Source organism: Triticum dicoccoides, chromosome 7A (assembly GCF_002162155.2).
Source record: "Triticum dicoccoides isolate Atlit2015 ecotype Zavitan chromosome 7A, WEW_v2.0, whole genome shotgun sequence".
Lineage (NCBI taxonomy): Eukaryota > Viridiplantae > Streptophyta > Magnoliopsida > Poales > Poaceae > Triticum > Triticum dicoccoides.
In genome coordinates this window covers 718,827,681-718,846,904 of record NC_041392.1, presented here as the reverse complement: position 1 = coordinate 718,846,904, position 19,224 = coordinate 718,827,681, and the positions used below count along the sequence as shown (strand labels likewise).

The 19,224-nt window shown below is 46.5% G+C and overlaps 2 protein-coding genes across 2 annotated transcripts; both read right to left on the bottom strand.

Annotated features, from left to right (window-relative positions):
• Window positions 1–2,146: 2,146 nt before the first annotated feature.
• LOC119330763 (F-box protein PP2-B11-like) lies at window positions 2,147–3,551 on the bottom strand. The gene is made up of 3 exons (XM_037603888.1): window positions 3,209–3,551; window positions 2,987–3,110; window positions 2,147–2,559 (listed from the first exon to the last, which is right to left on the bottom strand). The coding sequence occupies exons 1-3, from the start codon at window positions 3,485–3,487 to the stop codon at window positions 2,534–2,536; spliced, it is 429 nt and encodes a 142-aa protein (XP_037459785.1). The 5' UTR covers window positions 3,488–3,551; the 3' UTR covers window positions 2,147–2,533.
• A 2,456-nt stretch (window positions 3,552–6,007) lies between these two features.
• LOC119331762 (basic leucine zipper 23-like) lies at window positions 6,008–7,006 on the bottom strand. The gene has a single exon (XM_037604928.1). The coding sequence runs from the start codon at window positions 6,881–6,883 to the stop codon at window positions 6,317–6,319; it is 567 nt and encodes a 188-aa protein (XP_037460825.1). The 5' UTR covers window positions 6,884–7,006; the 3' UTR covers window positions 6,008–6,316.
• Window positions 7,007–19,224: the final 12,218 nt, after the last annotated feature.

The window sequence follows — 19,224 nt, the reverse complement described above, 5'->3', positions numbered from 1 at the left end:
CGGCTGGTGGTGGCGCGGGTGTGGTCCGGTGGGCTTGGCTGCGCGGGCAGCAAGCTCCTCGGCGGACGAGATCCGCGGCACCGGCGGTGGGGCTTCTGGCCTCTTCGGCTCCGGATCTGGCCGCCCCTTCCCCCTTCTACTGCCCTGCGTGCTCCACCCCTTCAGATCTGGTCCGGGTCGACTTGGTTCTCCGGTGCCTGGAGCTGGATGTGGTGTTGGTGGTGTGGAGCCTTGACCGGGAGAAATCTATGGCGGCGACGTCCATGGACGCCGCTCCCCTTCTTGGAGGCGCCATTCAGGTCTTTTGCTCCACCCTTCCCTTTACCTAGCCTCCCGGGTGAAAGCTCAAACTTTGTTGGGCGGCGACGGTGCTCTTGGCTCCGTTTGCTTCTTGAAGTCGTCGCCTTGGATGCTTTTTGGATTGTGGGCACTACGGTGTGGTGGTTGTCGGGCGGCGGCGACTGTGTGCCCCAAGTGGCGGCGGCGGCAGCTTGGCAGGTCCGGCAGTGTTCGGGTTTCTTCTGGTGCTCTCTGTGCAACTGGTGACAGCTTGGTCCGGCGGCCTCTGGCCAGGAGGGGATCGGGTTCCCCTCCTCCGGCGGTTACAGTAGTGCAAGTTGTGAGTGCCGGAGCGTCATTCCTCGGCCTTGGCCCTGCCTCCTAGTTGCTCCGTCCTCCCTGGACACCATGTTGTTGTCTGACCGACATCTTTCTCCTCTCCAAAGGATCGTCAGTGGGCAGCGATGATGCGGTGTTTCTGGTGAAGTTTCTTAGTCATGTAGGGTGTGCTCTGTTCCTACTCCTTCTAGTTGCATCCTTCCATCCATGTTCTTGGGTGAGCAACCCATATGTCGACGGTTCGGCACCTTTCGAGCCAGGCGAGGAGGCAGGGGCCTCTTTCGACAGGGAATGGATGGTGATGTTGTTCCAGGGCTTTGGTGTTTGGTGCCGTCATAGCCTATCCTCGACAGCGGGCGCTTCCCGGAGCCCCATTTCTCCTTCCCTGGTGAGCCTTGGGTGGACGAGGGCCTCTGCGTGCTTCAGCTCATGCTTATCATGTGCTATCTCCTAGCTGTAGTGTGTGAGGTTTTGAGAGTTGCCTTCCAGCACCCTTGTATCTTGCCGTGTTTTGTTTTTTTGTTTGTTCGAGTTTGTATTGCAGTGGTTGTAATCCTGGCCGGTTGATGGCTTTGTTAATTCAAAGCCGGGCTCTCCTTGAGCCTTCGTTCTAAAAAACTGAAGGGGACACTTTTTGGAACTAAATATTGATTGATAGGGACAAAAGGACGAAACTACCCTTTGCTAGCACTAAGCTGGTTGTTTAAAACCTCTAGTAATCAGAGCCATTGATACGCTTTAATCTTCCTGGAAAAAACTTCCCGAAAGCATAGAAGCAGACCTCGTGTTTCATTTCTAGATAAATTAATTAATTAGGAATGTATCACAAAATTAACACAACACCATAGTTGCAAATTGCAATATCCCCGTAAACAGACCTAACCATACGGTGAATTTGTATCTAAATAATACATTTAGACATGGTTTCAACTTTCCATTCCTCTCGGCCTTATCTCGATCCTTTGCTGGGTGTAATCGGTATCTTCGCGATATTAATATATTCCCTTTTTTGAAAAGAAAATCTCGATCTCTTCTATGTTAATCTGGCATACCTACATGGCCTTCTGAACCCTCTAAACACAACATTTTTTCTCCTTCCTCTCCAGACAATTCTCGTCCAGCTCTATGTTAATATCTTGCTCTATCCATCATCCATCGCTCCTCACGCTCGCCCCATCAGGTTTCAGCTGCTGCTTCAAACTTTGATTCTTCTCCAATGTGTCCACGAACATAGATGATCATTATCATCCATCGAGTTCCCAACCCAGTCACATAACAGAGATCACAAGTGCTTATGAGGCATGAGATGGTTGCAATCATGTTGCAAATGGCAGCGAAGCAGGACCCCTACAGCTTTTTGGTTTTGGTTCTGAGATGTGCCTGTACAAATGTATACCACCAATGCACCCTATATACAAGATAGGCTACATAGCCTCTATCGAAGCTGAGAGGTTCTTGGTGTTCATGATGACGTCCACGTCACCCACAACATCTATGAGTGAGCCGCCACCTCGCGGAATCTACAGGACGAAATAGTAAGGCTCAATGTCTAGAAAAGAGGATGGCGCCCGGCTTTAAAAAATGAAGCCCTTACAAGCAACGATACAATTCAACACAACACTGAAAGACACAAGAAAAACAAAGAGAAAACTCTAGCATTATATAATGGAGCTCAGGAGCAGCAACAATGTCCAAAAAGCAAAGACAACTAGACACTGCAGCCCTCAAACATCATTGAAGGACCAACACCGCGAAGGAGGCCACCTCGCAAGGGATGCCAGCCGTCTTTGGAAGCTATGTCATCGCCATCGCTTGCACGTCTGGCGCACCAGCGCCATCCAGTTCCATCACCGAAAGGTGGCCCCTGCTCGTCGCCCTCGCTAGAAGGGCGCCGCAACGTCGGACGATGGAATGCTCACCTCCCTAGAGCGCAGCTGCACACTGATGCCAAGAACCCAAAGGGGGTCAGTTGAACTGTGTTGTGGTGTGTTGCGCTTATAAATAATATGTTTTGTAGAATTAGCCACACAAGTAGGCAAAAGGAAGTCGAATAAGCACTACAATAAGCAAATATATATGTTTGGCAAACAAAAATCACATAAATCTTAACTCACCACAATGCTAAACGCAGCCTAAATTATTCCCTAGATCATATCTCAAATCTAAACAAAAGAGAAGGTAAAAGTAAACTCGTCGACGAAGAAGCTAAGTTATAATGTCGGTTTGCTAACATTAAGTTCGGAGAAACTTTTGTAGATCTCAATCACCTAATTTCGCGTTTGGTGGCGAAGAAAAAGATTACAAGGCTTATAGAAATGACTGGATTTTAGCCGTAAAATTATGCCAGATGGGAGCACGAAAGCAAAACCTGGAGTGAAGGTGAAAGTGTGACTGGACGAGTCCTCCAATCCGTAGTACTGGTAGCCACCAAACCCGTGCCACAGAGCTATCATGTACTTCTTGGCGCCGCTATGCCTCTCCAGCGAGAAGCTCTTCTTGCCCGGCCGGTCGATGCCAATGTCAGAAGAGATATATTTTGATGCGCACATACACTTTCGAACGGTAAAAGTTGTGCAACAAAATAAATTACCAGCTTGCCGCCGTCGAGAAAGACGGGGCAGTCGCAGAGTCGGGAGAAGAGCTCCTTATTCGTTTCTCCTTCCCGACGGCGCTCATCACCGGCAGCACTACACCGCGCGAGGATGTCGGTGCAGTCCGCCGGGAGGAAGCTCCCCCAGACCTGGTCGGAGTCGGCAGCCGCCCGGAGCGCGATGGCGGTGGCCGCCAGCCTGCACGCGTCCCCGGGGGAGGTCAGGGACGCGACCAGCGCCAGGCAGTCCGCCGGGAGGTCGCAGATGCCTGTCACCATGGATTAGTTTTGCTATCGTCCATCCTGGAGGGATGATAAAGCGACATGTAATACGCTTCGCTGGTATAACAACACATGGTGTTGCCAAGATGACAACATCGCCTGCTCTGATCTGCGACTGAGCTATGGCTGTGGCTGGCAATGGCCACATAGTGACGACATATATTCCTGACGCCAATTTGGTTAGCACCTGACGACACAGTGGACTAGTGTGATACGTGTACTCTTCTATTTTCTTATTGGCCAAGCATAATTTTTAGCCTCGTGGGTCATGGAAGAGAAAGAAAAAGAGACAAAATTTGCAACTGCTTGAAAGAAAAATAAAATTGTTGGGTTGTGGCCTGTACACCAAAAACTTAAAATGAAGATGCATAATGTATCACAAATTAAGATGTAAATTACAACAATATACTACTCCCTCCTATTCATATTACTTGTCGCTAGTATAGTACAAAGTTATACTAGAGTGCAAAGTTGCACAAACATGGTGTTAAACTAGTAATTTTCAAAAAAAAATCATCTGAGATTGATTCCTCAACGTTTACAAGGCAAAAAAAACAGCACAACGTCAGGTTGAGAAATCGTTTGAGATTGCAAACAAAAAAAGGAGAGAAAGTTTTTCACTCAGAGCAATTGTTTGAAAAATGTTATTGTTTCAGTGGCAGCAACGACGGGACCAAGGGGAGGGATTTGTAGCACGCAGGAGCGGGGCACGCAACCCCTTTTTCTTTTAGCTTTCGGTTTCATTCTTTCATATCTTTTGAACCAAAAGTTTAAATCAAGTTTGGTTTGCATATTCGTGTTACTGGTGACGAGGGCCTTCAAATGAGATCCATTTTGGATATGTTTTGCCGAGTTTTTGAAACTTCGTTAGGTTTCTACCGCTGAGACTTCGTACGAGTGACCAACAAAATCATAAGTTTCAGAAATTGCAACCAAAAAAATCTTATGTTTTAGAACAAATGACCAAGAAAATCGTAAGTTTACGAAACTAGAGCTAAAACTTGTCATGAACTCGTGCAAGAACCAACGACTTTGCAGATCGTGAGGCAATCGGGCGGCCGACACATCGGGGCAGGTGTGTGCCCCTGTGAGTTCTGCAAGACCAAGCAAGGATAGCCGCCATGCACGAACAGGTGCGCCTCCTCCAGAGAGAAAAAAAACAGGTGCAACTAGAGTTCCTCCTTAGGGCTTTCCACCGCCAGTTCCCTCGCTTCCAGGTGCCTTCTCGCATCGGTGAGGTGGTGTGAACCCGGTATGCGGTGTGTGCGTAGTCTCTGATCGCCCAACTTTAATTAGGGACTTAGGGTAAAGACTAGGTGTCTAGATGGTGGTGGTGAGGCAATGGTGCCATTAGCGGCGTCGAATAAGACCTCCCCGTCCCCTCCTCGTTCCAAGGATGTTGTTTGGCATCGGAGGTGGGCATGTGGAGCTTTAGTACATTTTTTCGATAAAGGGAGCTTTAGTACATGCCTCATTTTATCTTTACCTTGTCAATGTGACTGACGATGTCCTATGGAGGCGATGATGTCATTATGTTATTTTGTTCTCCAGTGGCTTTTCCACCCGATGAAGCTAAGATAGATGTACCTTGGTCGGGGAACTCACGAGGATTGAGTCACTCTCCTCTGTCCGACCGGATTTGAGATTATCTACTGGCTCTCCTTGGTGTCAGCTTCTCCAAGACTGTGATCTGTCAAATGTGGTTGTTGGCGTCTCTGAATTGTAACCTTCTTGATGACTTATAATCATAATTTGATGACTTTGATGGTGTTAGCTTCTCCAAGATTTGACAGATCACAATCTTAGAGAAGCTGACACCAAGGAGAGCCAGATAGATGCGCCTCGGTCGAGGAACTCATGAGGATCGAGTCCCCTCCCCTTTTCTGTCGGATTTGAGATCATCTTCTGGCTCTCCTTGGTGTCAGCTTCTCCAAGATTTGAGATTATCTTCTGGCTTATAGTCGTAATTGTAATCTCCTTGATGGTACTGCAACTTGATGACTTCGATGGTGCTACTCAAGCATCAGGTCGCGAGCTCTGGGGTGAAAGTCTTGGTCTGACCCAAGCTGGTTATACCTGGCAATGGCGATGTTTTTATATAGTTACATTGTTGAAGGCATTGCTCAGATATGCTCAAATTGATTCTTCAGGGTGAAAACCTAGATCCTAGCCTTTGGTGGTTGGATCCGGTGACAATGATGCTTGAATGCCGCTTCCTTCTTGAAGGTGTTGTTGTTAAAAAAAATTGTTGTCTGTGTGGTGTGATGAGATGGATAGTGTGGATATGATCATTGTTTTAGTTTGCCTATTATGGATCTGATCTCTTTGGACTTTTTTACTTTTCCTCGCTTACGCATAGCCTTGGTCTAATATGACTTTGCTATTGTTGTCGTGTTTTTTGTGTGCGTGTGTTGGTGTTAGATGTGTGCATTCTATCTATGCAGAGGCCGGGTGTGAGCTCTTAGGGTATGTATTCTCTTGATGCTCCTTTTTGAGCCAATAAAATTCACCCTATGTTGAAAAAATTGTACTTCACAAGATTTTTTTTCTACAAAGTTGGCCAAACTTAACAAAGTTTGATTTCAGAATTTCTTTTATATGAGGAGTAAAAAGAACCAGAGGGAGTACACACTCACAATACATCTACCGAGCACTAAACCATGTGGGACGTCAAATCCAAAGTTTTGATCAACTTGCGCTTTCTTCAACCTACCGACGACTGTCGCCACCGTCCTCCCTCCTTCCATGTCAACCGCTCTTCAGCACTAGCCCACTAGGCCGCTACCTCAGGAATAATATTCTCCATTGCATAGATCTGATCTGATATCAAAGAAAACACGTATGAGGTTGTTCACAGGTTGCTATGAAATCACATGAGCTCATAACCTGGGCACCGCCCTGACCGGCGCCCTTGGCCGGCCGGCGCTGGTAAGGGAAGGCGCCGATCTCCCCTTCGATCCTGCCCCGGACGTCGACGAGCAGGCAGCGGAGCCTGGCCGCCTCGGCCTCGAGCGCGGCGTGGTCCTGGACCTTCTTGGTGAGCTGCTCGTTCATAGCCCTCAGACGGGCTGCCTCCTCCTGCAGCACCGCCGTGTGCTCCTTCTTCTTCTCGCGGTACTTGCGCACGGCTGCCCGGTTGCCCAAGGGGCGGCGCTTCTTGCTCCGGGAGGTGGCGTGGGCGTCCTCGAACTCGGCCGGGGTCTCGGCGCCGGCGTCAGAGGAGGCGGAGGCGGCGAACTTGGAGTGGACGTGGAGGCAGGTGTGGGTGTGGGGGAGGTGGTGGGCGGGCGGGTTGCAGGTGTGGGTGTGGGTGCAGGCGACCTGCTCCGTGTCCATGAGGATGTCGTCGAAGTAGCTGCCCATGGAGGAGCAGTCGAGGTTCCCGTCGTCCATGGCCGCGATTAGCAGCAGCTTGGCTTGGAGATGCTAAATTAAGCTGTGCTCACGTGCTGCTTGCGTGCAATTCTCGTTTTATTTTTGAGAAAGGTGTCGACATGATGAGAAATACTGCAACATGGACCAGAAGAATCCCTCAAATAATTTTAAAAAATGGACCAGAAGTAGCAACCGACTTTCATCTATATATTCGCCTTTTTTCAGAGGAAAAAGAGCCGGTAGGGAATATTACTGAGAGGGAGGTGACGAATGCCTGCCATGGCCCCGCCCCCACCGTGCCTTTGCCACCGACGTGGTCACACCACCTGAACCAATGCAGCCGCGCACCCGAGAGCATTGCCGCCACACGGTCGCACCCGCATGGACCTCGCCATACGCCACCCATCTCCCATGCTCCTCCGTGAACCATCGCCGCCGTGAACGTGATCATATCGGCACATAGTGGCTAAGCTTGAGCGCCATTCTTTGAGGGGAGATGGGTCGGGGGAGATCAAAACAAGATTTTGGCCAATTTTCATTGGTTATCTGGGGTAGTCCAACAAAAATTTCCTAGACTAGAGGGCTGGTAAAAATCTTTTAGCTGGTTTGCTGGATATTTGCAAACTGGAGGAGGAATCATGAAGAACACACCTAGAAGCTCCGATGTTAGAATCACAAATCATAGAATATTAACTATTAGAATCGTAGAAATGTAGATTCTATGAACTAAAATCATAAAACTGGATGGGTTAGTTTGGATCATAAAGTCATAGGATCGCATAAAGGAATCGTGATTCTGACAACCTTGGACACAAGTAGCATTCACTCAAGAGGCATAAGAGCCTCAAGCCAACCATACATCTCACGAATAAAGTTTATTCGACCGGTCCAATCGATCCAACAACTCGCATGGGAGAAAGGTGACAATGAAGGATAATCCATTCCCAAATCCTAAGAGATGAAGTTCTTGAGCTCCACAGAGCCTTAGGAGTCCTCTACACAAGAGGAATGCTTGATCCCACTAGAGGATGCATGAGCAAAACTCGTTCGAGTTCTTAATTTATGCTTTGATAATTCTCACTAGTAGAAAAAAGGGTCAAACGTGAAGCACATTAGTGCCGGTTTGAATTTGAGCCGGCACTAAAGTGTGCATTAGTGTCGGTTCCAACGGCCAGCCGGCCGCTCTCATTAGTACCGGTTCGTGGCGAACCTTTAGCACCGGTTCGTGCCACAAAACGGTACTAAAGTGAGTGGTGGCAGGATGTTGTCAGTTCGGGGCCCCTCCAGCATCTTTAATACCGGGTCGTATCATGAACCGGTACTAAAGGTCGTCCTACATACACCCTTCGTCCACCCGAGCTCGCTCTGTTCTTCCCCTTTCCCCTCTCCTCTCTGTTCTTTTCCCTCTTCCTCTCAAGCTCATCACATATTTTGCCCAAAATTTGTCAAGATTTGAAGGCCCCCATCCATTCAAATGATCACAAAGGTTAGCAACTTTGTCCTTTCATCTCTCATTGCTAGATTAGCTCGTGCAATGCTTTATATAGTGATTGATTTTTGAGTTTAGTAATTTGGGAGGAATTATATATATGTGCTAGTATTTGATTTATATGCAATTTGAGGTCAAAAATAACACTTGGTTTGCACATGTAGGTGTGGTTTACTTAGTACCTTCTAAATCTCCATCGTAACCACCGTCGATCGCTCGCAACGTCCCGTCGCCGGGCACCACCTTGTGGTGAGCCTCTTGTTCATGAAGTTTTATATAAAAAATTGATGTTTGTGTGATTTGGATATATAGTTACTCATATAATTATCTTACCCATACGTTGTTTGTTATACATAGTGCCATGGTTTTGATATCCGTCCCCGTCGGCCCTCGTCCGGGTTATCATTTGGATGTGGTATATTCTCTTTTAAAACTATTCATTGCATTTCGTATTTATGACAAATTATGCCCATCAAGTTGACATAGATATTTGTATGTAGGAGGTAGTTGAACCGGAAATTCCAACCGACCCTATTGTCGAGAGGTTAAATTTAGTTGAAAGAGAAAACGAGGATTTGAAGGAAAAATTGAAAAGAATTGAGGGGGAGAAGATGGAATTGGAGTTGCATGTTGCCGATGTCGTCGATGATCACAAGATTAAGATGGAGGAAATGCGCTTGAAGATTAGAAAGATGAGAAAGATTAGAAAATATGTCATTCATAGTGAGGCTTGGTATTATTATGCTGTTGGATCAATTGTTACCTTAGTTGCGATCTTGATCGCATTTGTTGTTGCATTTAAATTCTTTAGCTAGAGAGTTATTTGTTTGTTGCATTTAAGTGTTGTATGAACTTTATGTATTGTATTAATTTGGTGTTTTCGGTGTTGTGTATTGAAGATGAGCCGGCAATGGATGTACGATGACCGATGCTCTCCCAAGTTCATTAATGGCGTGCGTACTTTTCTGCTTGCGGCTGAGGCAAACAAGCGGACGGATGGTTTTATGCCTTGTCCATGTGCTGGCTGTAAGAATGGTCACAATTACTCTACGTCAAGAACCATTCACGTCCACCTGTTTGAGTCCGGTTTCATGCCCCACTATAATGTTTGGACCAAGCATGGAGAAAGAGGGGTTATGATGGAAGACAATGAAGAAGAAGAGGACGACGACAGCTATCTTGGCCATGGGTTCCCTGAATACGATGATACAACAATGAGGGAAGAAGCTGAGCCGGTAATGCAGGAAGAAGCTGAGCCAGCAATGCGGGAAGAAGCTAAAGAAGAGGCATCGGATGAGCCCGTTGATGATCTAGGTCAGGCCATTGCCGATGCAAAGAGAAACTGTGCAAGTGATTTGGAGAAGAAGAAGTTGCAGCGCATGTTAGAGGATCACAAAAAATTGTTGTACCCGAATTGCGTAGGTGACAAGAAAAAGCTGGGCACCACACTGGAATTGCTACAATGGAAGGTAGAGAATGGTGTATCTGACAAGGGATTTGGAAAGTTGCTGGTAATGATAAAGAATATGCTTCCAAAGGACAACGAATTTCCCGAGAGTACGTATGAAGCAAAGAAGGATGCCTGCCCTCTAGGGTTAGAGGTGCAGAAGATACATGCATGCCCTAATGATTGCATCCTCTACCGCGGTGAGTACGAGGATTTGAACGCTTGCCCAGCATGCGGTGCATTGCGCTATAAGATCAGCCGCGATGACCCTGGTGATGTCGAGGGCGAGCGCCCCAGGAAGAAGATTCCTGCCAAGGTGATGTGGTATGCTCCTATAATACCACGGTTGAAACGTTTGTTCCAAAACAAAGAGCATGCCAAGGTGATGCAATGGCACAGAGAAGACCGTAAGAAAGACGAAAAGTTGAGAGTACCCGCTGACGGGTCGCAGTGGAGAAAAATCGAAAGAAAGTACGGGAAGGAATTTGCAGATGACGCAAGGAACGTATGGTTTGGTCTAAGCGCAGATGGCATTAATCCTTTTGGGGAGCAGGGCAGCAACCATAGCACCTGGCCTGTGACTCTATGTTTGTATAACCTTCCTCCTTGGTTGTGCATGAAGCGGAAGTTCATTATGATGCCAGTGCTCATCCAAGGCCCTAAGCAACCCGGCAACGACATTGATGTGTACCTAAGGCCATTAGTTGAAGAACTCTTCCAACTGTGGAATGGAACAGGTGTACGTGCGTGGGATGAGCACATATGGAAAGAATTTGACCTAAAGGCGTTGCTGTTCATGACCATCAATGATTGGTCTGCTCTCAGTAACCTTTTAGGACAGACAAACAAGGGATACCGCGCATGCACGCACTGTTTGGACGATACCGACAGTATATATTTGGCTAATTGTAAGAAGAATGTGTACCTGGGACATCGTCGATTTCTTCCGAGCAGGCATCCCGTAAGAAAGAAAGGCAAGCATTTTAAAGGTGAGGCGGGTCACCGGACGAAGCCTCGCCACCGTACTGGTGCTGATGTACATGATATGGTCAAGGATTTGAAGGTGGTCTTTGGAAAGGGTCCTGGTGGACAGCCTGTTCTGAATGACGCTGACGGGCGCACACCCATGTGGAAGAAAAAATCTATATTTTGAGACCTCCCTATTGGAAAGACCTAGAGGTCCGCTCCGCAATCGACGTGATGCACGTGATGAAGAATCTTTGTGTGACCCTGCTTGGCTTCTTGGGCGTGTATGGGAAGACAAAAGATACACCTGAGGCACGGGAGGACCAGCAACGTATGCACGGAAAAGACGGCATACATCAGGGTCATGCAAGCTACGCTCTTACCAAAGAAGAGAAGGAAATCTTCTTTGAATGCATGCTCAGTATTAAGGTACCGTCTGCCTTCTCGTCGAATATAAAGGGAATAATAAACATGGCAGAGAAAAAGTTCCAGAACCTAAAGTCTCATGACTGCCACGTGATTATGACGCAACTGCTTCCGGTTGCATTGAGGGGGCTTCTACCGGAAAACGTTCGATTAGCCATTGTGAAGCTATGTGCATTCCTCAATGCAATCTCTCAGAAGGTAATCGATCCAGAGTTCATACCAAGGTTAGAGAATGATTTGGTGCAATGTCTTGTCATTTTCGAGTTGGTGTTCCCACCATCCTTCTTCAACATCATGATGCACGTCCTAGTTCACCTATGTGAAGAGATTAACGTTTTGGGTCCTGTATTTCTACACAATATGTTCCTCTTTGAGAGGTTCATGGGAGTCTTAAAGAAATATGTTCATAACCGTGCTACGTCAGAAGGAAGCATCTCCAAGGGCCATGAAAATGAGGAGGTCATTGTGTTTTGTATTGACTTTATTCCTGACCTTAAGCCGATTGGTGTTCCTGAATCGCGGCATAAGGGCAGACTGGATGGAAAAGGCACGCTAGGAGGGGAACAAATAATATGTATGGACGGACATTCTCTCACTGAAGCACACTACACAGTTCTACAGAATTCCGCCTTGGTGGCTCCGTATATGGATGAACATAAGAATTTGCTACGCTCCAAACACCCAGAGCGGTCTGATGACTGGATTACATGTGAACAAACCAGGAGTTTCGCCAGCTAGTTGCAGACACGTACCATGCATGACGCCTCTATTGAAGATGGCATATACTTGCTGTCTCAGTTACCATCTTCGAATATAATGACTTTCAAAGGGTATGAGATAAATGGTAACACATTTTACACGATCGTCCAAGATAAGAAGGGCACCAACCAAAACAGTGGTGTTCGCTTTGATCCGGAAACCAAGACGGGAAAGGAAACATATTATGGTTATATACAGGACATATGGGAACTTGACTATCGACGTGGTTTGAAGGTCCATTTGTTTCGGTGCAAATGGGTCAATATGACACGAGGCGGGGTAACGGAAGACCCGCAGTACGGAATGACAACGGTAGATCTCAAAAATCTTGCGTATGCGGACGAACCATTCATCCTAGCCAATGGTGTGGCACAGGTTTTCTATATGAAGGACATGTCTACCAAGCCGAGAAAAAGAAAAGATAAGGAAGCGAATGCATCGTACGATGAGCCAAAGCGGCACATAGTTCTTTCTGGGAAGAGAAACATCGTGGGAGTGGATGACAAGACAGACATGTCAGAAGATTATGAAAAGTTCGATGAAATTGCTCCATTCACAGTGAATATTGACCTGAGCATCCCGTTAAATGATGAAGATTTTCCATGATTACGGCGCAAAGAGACACACGCGAAGAAAAAGTTTCACACCCAAAGATCTGGGATGTGATCGGCTTCACTATCATCACTTTCTTCTGTGTTTCACACCCAGGAGGGAATCTCTGTAATAGTTAGGGTAGTTATGTGTTTTGGCATTTGAAACGCGAAAAAATTTTATGTGCAAACAAATTATTTCATGCCTTTACTGATTTTTTCAGCTAAATGACCCTGAAATTGAAAAGCATTTCAAATGAACTCAGAAAAGAATGAAAGTTGGCATGGTATCATAATTTCACCCACATAGCATGTGCAAAAAAGTAGAGAGTGTTACCGCAAAAACTGGATGCACTTCGTGTACAAAATGGACAATCTCTTTCGAAGTATCAGGGTTTCGGACAAAAACTCATCCGTTACAAAGGCATTTCATTTTCTAAATAACCTAAGCATTACCAAATTGAATATAATGATAAAACACACTAATATTAAACATAAGAAAAAAGAATCACTGAAAAATATATTTTCATAGTTAAGTTATTCACAAACTAGTGATTCACACAAATTTCAAATAATTCAAAATTTAAACTATTCAAATTTGTAAACTACCGCTACTAACAGAAAGTTTGTAATTTTTTGTACCTAAAGCAAAAATATTCACAAAGAAACTCTAAATACAGCAAAAAATAACTCAAAAATAAATAAAACAAAAATAAATAAAGCAAAAAAATAAGAAAAAAAGCCCACCTACTAGGCCACAGCGGCCTGCATACGACTAGAAACCCAAATTTTAGTTGGGCCAGGATGCAGGCCCGCTAGCCCAGTAGGCCCAACAGGGCATCGCAGCAGAGGTAGGCCCAGAAGGCCTGCTTAAGAGAGGAGCTCGAGACAGCAGCGACGGCGGGGCTTATAAGCGGTGCGAGTGCCCCTCGGCTAGCGAGGTGGGACTAAACTTCTGCGCCCCTCGCCTGGCAGCGCACACCCTTTAGTACCGGGTCGCCTTTAGTACCGGTTGGTGCCACGACCCGGTACTAAAGGGGGTGCGGTTCCCGCCGCTTGGCCTGGCCAAAAAAGACCTTTAGTACCGGTTGGTGGCTCCAACCGGTACTAAAGGTGTCCCCTATATAACAAACACTTCGAAAAATTTCAGTTTCTCATCTCACTTTTCTCTGCCGCCGCCCCATCCCGCGCCATCGCCGCCCCTGTCGCACCGTCCCCGTCGACTCTGCGACACCCGCGTCCTCGTCGCATCGTCCCCGTCGACTCCGCGGCACCCCCATCGCCGTCCCCTCGCCTCGCCGACGTCGCCTTGGATCGCGACCTCGCCTCGCCGTCGCCGTCGCCTCGACCTCGCCCGCGCGCGCTATGAGCCCCTCCCCCGGCCCCTCTCCTCCTTCCAATCGATCAAAGCCACTGTGCGCCGATGCAGGCCGTAGCGCACACACGCGCGCGCGCACACACACACACACATTTTTTCTGTTTTTAGTTTTTAGTTTTTTCTGTTTTTCTGTTTTTCATACAAAGTTTTAGATGAATTAATTAATTAGATTAGATTAATCTCAAATAGTATATAGAAATGTTAGTTATAATATATATAATGTCAAAGGTTTTTTCTGTTTTTTATACAAATGTTATAGAAATGTTGATTATATAGAAATGTTAGAAATTTTGGAAATGTTAGTTTAGCTAGATGAATTAGATTAATTTCAAATTGTTAGACGATGATCGATGTTTTTTTAGTTTCTTATATTTTTAGTTATAAAATTTAGAATTTGCATATATGAAATCACAATACATCATTTAAAAAATGTTACTTTACTTTTGCGGCATATAGTATTTGTTGTCGACGATGCCCGGCCCGCATCCTCGCCGTCGACCCGTTCACGACGACGTCCTGCTTCAGAGGACCCATGTCCGGGACTGGGCTCCGCCGGGTTGGCACTGGGAGGTGCTACCTTCAAGGGCACGACGCTTGGTGAGGAACCCGGCCCCGGGTCCCGTCATCGACCCTCATCTCCTTTGGTGGCATTCGCGTGGGCCACTTTCGGTGCGGAGGGAGCCGGCCCCGCCGGAGGTGGTACGTCGCCGTGTCAGGGAGGAGGACGAGCACGTCCATCGCTACATGGCTGCTATGGACGTCAGGTTCTCCAATACCTGGCAGGTTCTTTTGGGAGATCACCCTATCTATGATCCAGTGATGGTTCCTTCTCTTTGGGTGTCCACCGCCCGCACCTCAGGAACCGCGAGTGGCCTAGATTACTCTGTATTATTCGATCTTTATTAGCTTGCTAGCTAGCTAGCTAGTGATGTATTCGATATTATATCTATTATTCGAGACGATGTATTCGAGATTATATCTATTATTCGAGACGATGTATTCGAGATTATATCTATTATTCGAGACGACGTATTCGAGATTATATTCGATGATGCTTATTATGTACTATGATTGATTCAGTTTTTCCTTATTAATTGATTGCATCCATGCATTGTAATTTGAATATATTTCTTTTGGATTAGTTAAATAAAACCTATGGCGGACAATACCGGCAGAGAGGGAGAAGAGGCCCTGTTCATTATCATACGCAATCCTCGCGGGCCAGATGATGATCAGAATGAAGAAGATTATGACGGCTCCGAATATCTAAACAACACCGAGGAGGGTGATATGATATTCGATCGCGATGACTGAATTGATGAAGTCATGAAATATGAACATGACGAAGAAAATGTTGATCTTGAAACAACAAAGACCAGCGAGGTATATATATTTATATAAGCAGGCATCTGGTGATCATCACATGTTTTAAATGACTTGAAGATATATTAACGAATCGATCTTTCTTATTTCAGCCATCCGGATCGAGCAAATCTTCAGGCAACAGGAAACAAGGCCCGAACAAAAAGTTGAAGGAGGGTGTAAAGTACAATATCGAGGCCACCAGACCTAATGGCGAACCATTAGCGCCTAAGAAGATTACGGACAAGTTCGTTGGTCAGTGCGGAGTTCTTGTGAAGGACCTACTCCCGATCTCCCTTCAAGAATGGAGACAGCCAGCAAAGCCACGTCCAGGAGTTACTTTTGTTGACGACGGACAAAAACTTCTGCTTTGGGAAACGCTCATGGAACATTTCACCCTACCAGATCATTTCACAGATGCAGATGTGGAGAAAGTCAAGGACGCTGCTCTTAGGAAGATGGCGGTTGCATTCAAAAACCACAAGAATCGTGAATGGGCCAAGTACGTCAAGGAAGGAAGGAAGACTCCAGTATTCGAGGGAACACTAGAGAAGCAAAGTGCTCATTGGGACGATTTCATCAAATTCAAGGATTCGGAATTATCTAAGAAACGGTCGAGAATAAACAAGGCCAATGCCGCAAAAAAGGATAAGTTCCACAAGCTGGGGCCAGGCGGCTATGTGGTGGGAATGCCTAAGTGGGATAAGTCTGAGAAAGAGATGTTGGATGCAGGTGTCACTCCAGAAATATTGAGCTGGCCCCCCAGGTGCAGGACTTGGTTCTATGCGCATGGGGGAGTTGGACCCGAAGACAGGCAAAGTTTCGAAGAAGGCATGTCTGGACGGAGCCGAAGATAAGCTACTTGTTGTAATAGAAGAGGCTCGATCGGGGGTGTTCGAGCCCAACAGAGAGAACGACGAGCTTATGTGTGCCCTGGGAAATCCTGAACACCCGGGAAGAACACGAGGCATGGGCGCTATTCCGTGGTATCAGGGGTTTTCGATTTGGAACACCGACTACAGAACCCGTGCGATAAAGAAGATTGCGGAGGAGAAGAAGAGGAAGATGGAGGAGGAGCAGAGGAAGCTAGACTATGAACGCCTTCATGGCCTAGAATTATGGCACGCGGACTTGGCAGTCAAATTCCAATGGCAGCAGGAGTAGATCAACTCACTTAGCCAGCAAAGGGGGTCTAGCAGCTAGTAGATGATCCACCATTGGATAGCACCGTCCCATCCATGCCGAGAAGCAGCGTGGGTTCCGCCCCGGGCGACGCATTGCTGGATAGCTACCCAGTGGATGACATCATGGAGAACACTAACTGCGAGCTACACTTCAAAATGAAGAACATATCCATGAAGGTGGTGGACGCCCTTGCTTTTACAAATCCCCCCGAGGCAACCTTCCATTGCAACCCGATTCCAGCGGGCTATGCTCGTGTCTTGGTTGATGAGGTGGTGGACCAATATTCGGGGCTAGAGCTTGACATTCCTGAAGGTGACGATGAGCACACACTGGGAGAGGCCAACCATCGTATCATCCTATGGAGAAAGGATTGCATCATCTTTCGAAGGCCACCGACACCACGTCATCCGACTCCTCGTCGAAGTCCGCCACCGAGTCAGCAGACTCCCGCTCCTCCAAGTCCACCAACGCGTCAGGCCACTCCTCCTCCAAGTCCGGCATAGCTTCAGGCCACTCCTCCTCCTCCTCCAAGTCCGGCAAAGCGTCAGGCCACTCCTCCTCCAAGTCCGGCATAGCTTTAGGCCACTCCTCCTCCTCCAACTCAGCCACATCAGCCGTCTTCGCCGCCTCAGCAATCACGGAAGAGAGCCGCCTCAGCTATGGTGTGTAGCGGTACAAGTCGAGGTAGTACTGGAGGTACAGGCGGAGGCAAGCGATTTCAATATGGTCCAAGCCTCGCGCCTCTTCCGCAGAGGCCTTACGACAAGTCCGAGGAGGAAAACGTAGCCATATCAAAGGCCGAGGTGGAAGCCCATTTTGCACCGAAACCGCCATCGCCGCCAAGGGAGAAAGTGCCTGTGGAGAAGATTGACCACTTCAATCGTATGGCTAGAGCACCAGCTCCCAAGCCTGTTGACACAGACTATGAGCGCCACATCAAGAAGTTAAATCGAGCACGTCTACAGAAAGAGGCGAGCTCGAGCTCGAGCAAATCAGCTAGCAAAAGGAGCGGTAAAACCGTTCCCCAGCTGGGAGAACAGGCGGCGCAATCAATCCTCCCGCTTGTTGTGCCAACAACACATGAGAGTAGGCGTGCCCAATATTATTGTGGGCAAACCGTTAACGTTCCCAGGGTGGGCGATGTGGTAATAACCGAGGAGCATATTGCGCAGGCTGAAACGATCGGGATCACTGTTGGACAACTCGTCGATATCGAGCCCATGTCTTCGACTAGAGAGGAGGAAATAAAACGGAAATATGTTCAGGGCCAACCTTTGGTCGAGCCAGACGAGGTCAAGAACCTCCCAACGAGAATGTATGAATTGCATCAATGGTACATGGACATTACCAAGATTTCCAATCGAGAGTCCCTCATGGTGAATGTCAAGGAGGAGCATTACTACCATGAGAAAGCTCTGGTCGTTGAGTATTCAGAACTGTTTCAGTTATACAATCAAGACGCACTCGACAAATCTATCGTCAGTTGCTATTGTCTGTAAGTGATTTCTTTCTGTAATTTAAGTCTCAAGCTAGCTGTAGTGATCATCTTGATCAATCATTACCTGTAATTATCCTCACTATATTCTTTTATGTGGTATTATGCAGGATGAAGATTTATGAAATGAAAAAAGATGGACGCTATGGCATTGGGTTCGTTGACCCAAATACCATTAATGAATACACATGGAAATTAGATCCATATTACGAAAAAAGTGTAGATGAAAGCATGCTAGAGTTCTTCAAGCGCCTCAAATACAATGAAGATATACTACTTCCTTACAACTTCGAGTGAGTCACACTGTCTTGTACTACAAATTCTGTTTTTGCCTACTAGCTAGCTACATGTTTTTGCTTACATATGCCTGCTTAATTAAGACATGCAAACGTGTGTGCATGCAGATTTCACTGGATCTTGTTAATCATTAAAGTTGATGAAGGAACAGTTGAAGTACTAGACTCACTACTTAAGAAAGCAAGTGACTACACCATCGTGAAGGGGATAGTCAACAGGTAATTTCAATCATTATTAACTATATCTCGGTCTATTTAATTAGTTCGTTATTTCCTGATAACAACTATTTAATAACCCATTTATTCATTTTCTTTGTCGGCGGGCAGGGCTTGGGCAAAGTTCATCAGGGTCACTCCAGACCCATGGGAACAAAATCTGAAATGGTATCGACCCCAGGTAAGTAATTAAGTAGTACTAGCTAGCTGTCATCTCTTTAATTATCATGCTTGATTAATTATTACCTGATCAAATTCCATTCTCGTAAAGGCCCTGAAGCAGGCGCCGGAGAATAATCTGTGTGCATACTACGTTTGCGAGAACATTCGCATGATGGCGTCTGAAAGGAGCAAATCTCAAAGACAGGAGTGGGTACATTTGTCAGAACACTATTCACAATTTTTACACCATTATCGATATCTAGTCACACAACTAATACACATGCATATTGATCTCCTTCTTAACAGTTCAAAGGGGTGCGGGAGCAGCTCCTACCAACGGAGCGCATACAAGCAATTTAAGAGGAAATAGCGGGATTTTTGCTCGACCAGGTCATAGATCCCAAAGGAGAATACTATTACCCGCTACCGCCCCCATGAACCACTTCCAATTGTTATCGTGCTCCGAAGGCACCAATTAGGCTAATGCCACTGGCTCCAAAGGCACCAATTAGGAGAAATTGTATATATATATATATATATATATATATATATATATATATATATATATATATATATATATATATATAT